General features: G+C 37.0%; 1 protein-coding gene across 1 annotated transcript; it reads left to right on the forward strand.

Moving 5' to 3' along the window:
• The first annotated feature begins 815 nt into the window (after nucleotides 1-815).
• LOC105884133 (olfactory receptor 4C15-like) lies at nucleotides 816-1,751 on the forward strand. The gene has a single exon (XM_020286872.2). The coding sequence runs from the start codon at nucleotides 816-818 to the stop codon at nucleotides 1,749-1,751; it is 936 nt and encodes a 311-aa protein (XP_020142461.2).
• The last annotated feature ends 1,284 nt before the right edge of the window (nucleotides 1,752-3,035 follow it).

Raw genomic sequence — 3,035 nt, forward strand, 5'->3', positions numbered from 1 at the left:
GACTGTATTCTAGGCAGTGGGTCCCGAGCCCCACCTATTTCCCTTAGTCACTATGACAACACTCTGATATAGGCAGTATTATTCTTATAAGCTTCTGTTCTCATTTTAAAATGAAACATTGAAAAGAACTCAACATTGACTGCATACTTTTTATGTGTTAAGCTTACAGCGAGGCATTTTCCAGAGATCATTCTCTTTTATCAAGAACAATTTAATTCATTTGACTGGCCAGTACAATTGAGAGTTTCAAATAAATATTTCAGGAGAAGCCATTATTTTCAAGGGGCTTTTAAACTACTTGCTAATTCTTCTTCTATTTGTAGGTGAGGCAGTCTCCAGGTTAGGACGTCATGCTGGTCACCCCTGCTCCAATTCCATGCCAACGGCAGGCATCACTAATAAATTACAGACGTCCTTTTCTGATAACGCAGACATGCTTCAGAATGCTTCTCAACAATTCACTCCAGGAAGCCACCAGTAAATGATCAAAGCGGACACTTGAGATCAAAACTATTTCTCTTCTCTACCACATGTGGATGCTTTCCTCCCCCAATATTGAAACTATAGCTCCCTTAAGGCATTCAGTAATTTATCTCCACCTCAATTCTGCCTGACCTTTCACTACTACCTTCAACAATTTTGAGTTTTTTATTCTCAGTGACAACACGAGTCACTCAGATAATTATTTATGTGGATGCTCTAAAGTTGTTGATGACTATTCTACACAACTTGAACTGAAGCAAATTTTTCTTTATCATGACTGCCCATTCTAAATGATCACCACTATTGGAGATTTCATGTTTTCCTTGGAAATTATGCACAACCAAAGCTTTGTTACTGAATTTGTCCTACTGGGGCTTTCACAGAATCCAAATGTTCAGAAAATATTATTTGTTGTATTTTCGTTTGTCTATATTGCAATAGTTGGGATAAACATGTTAATTGTAGTAACAATCTTAGGCAGCCCTGCACTACAAGGATCCCCCATGTACTTCTTCTTGGCTTTCTTGTCCTTTTTAGATGCATGCTTCTCCTCTGTCTTCATGCCCAAGATGATCGTGGACTCCCTCTATGAGAAGAAAACAATCTCTTTTCAAGGCTGCATGATGCAGCTTTTTGCTGATCACTTCTTTAGTGGGGCAGAGGTGATTGTCCTCACAGCCATGGCCTATGATCGGTATGTGGCCATTTGCAAGCCTTTGCATTACTCTTCCATCATGAATAGGAGGCTCTGTGGCATTCTGGTTGGGGTAGCCTGGGCAGGGGGCTTCTCGCATTCTGTGATACAAATGCTCTTTACTTTCCAGTTGCCCTTCTGTGGTCCCAATGTCATTGATCACTTCTTGTGTGACTTGTATCCATTACTGGCGCTTGCCTGCACTGACACTCACACCTTTGGCCTTTTTGTGGTCATCAATAGTGGGTTGTTCTGCATCATAATCTTCTCCTTGTTGCTTGTCTCCTATGGTGTCATCTTGTTCTCTCTGAGAACTCATAGTTCCGAAGGGCGGAGAAAAGCTCTGTCTACCTGTGGATCTCACATTGCTGTTGTGGTTTTGTTCTTTGTCCCATGCATGTTTGTTTATGCACGACCTCCATCTACTTTCTCCTCTGACAAAATGGTGGCAGTAGTTTATGCCATCCTGACTCCCTTCCTCAATCCTCTGATTTATACTTTCAAGAATAAGGAGGTAAAAAATGCCATGAGCAAAGTATGGCACAGATTGCTGGTGGTTTCAAATGAAAAATAATATGTTATACTTTTTTTGATAAAATCAAGGTTAAAGGTAAAAAAGTCCAAATCATCTTAGGTAAAATCTTTATTAGATATAGCTTATATATCTTTGATGGGAGAATTTTTGTTACTGCCTGTGTCTTGTTATTTTTATTGATTTATTCAACTTTTGGAGTTCCTTTTCGGTATTTTGTGTCTGGGAATTTTTCCATTTTTTCTGTTTTCCAAATTAATGGAATATTGTTGCTCATAGTAGTCTGTAATGATCCTTTGGATTTCTGCAGTATCAGTTGTAATATCTCCTCTTTCTTCTTCTTTTTGTTTAAATAATTTTTATTTTAAAATATTATGTGGGTACAAATGATTTTTGTTTCATGAGTCATTTTTGCAATGCTTGAGTCCAGGCTATAGCTGTGCCGGTCACCCAAATAGTGTCATAGTACCAATTACGTTGGTTTGCTCCCCTCCTCCTCCCCTATCCTGCCGGCTACTTTCTACTGAGTTTTGATTTCCTGTATGCATTTCAATGCTCATCAGTTAGTTCTTCCAGCTTAATAGTGAGTACATGTGGTGTGTGTTTTTCCATTCTTGCAATGATTCACTTAGGAGAATGATCTCCCATCAATTCATGAGTGGGTTAATAAAATATAGTATATGTACACTGTGGAGTACTACTCAGCCATAAAATGTGTGAATGAATATCTCCTTTTTCATCTGTTACGTCATTTATTTGGGTCTTCTCTCTTTTTTTCTTAGTCTGGCTAAAGGAGTGTCTATTGTGTTTATCTTTTAAAAACCCACTTTTTTGTCTCATTGACCATTTATGTATTTCTTTGTTTAAATTTTGTTTATTTCTGCTCTGATCTTCATTATTTCATTCCCTCTACTAATTTTGGGTTTGGTTTGCTCTTGTTTTTCTAATTCTTTGAGATATATCATTAGTTTCTTTATTTGAAGCATTTCTGCTTTTATAATGTAGGCACTTATTGCTGTAAATTTCCTCTCATTATTGCTTTGGCTGTATCCCATATGTTGTTTTCTTTCCCTTTGCTTTCAGAAATTTTATAATGTCCTTCTTTATCTCTTCATTCACTCACTAGTCATTCAGAACCATATTGTTTAATTTCCATGTGTTTGAGTATTTTCAATGTTCCTGTTATTAATTTCTAATTTAAATCCATTATGGTCTGAGAAAAAGCTTCATATGATGTTAAATTTTTTGAATTTTATGAGATTTGGCTTGTGGTATAACATATGGTCTGTCCTTGAAAATAATCCATGAGCTGAGGATAACAATGTG

Source organism: Microcebus murinus, chromosome 4 (assembly GCF_040939455.1).
Source record: "Microcebus murinus isolate Inina chromosome 4, M.murinus_Inina_mat1.0, whole genome shotgun sequence".
Classification (NCBI taxonomy): domain Eukaryota; kingdom Metazoa; phylum Chordata; class Mammalia; order Primates; family Cheirogaleidae; genus Microcebus; species Microcebus murinus.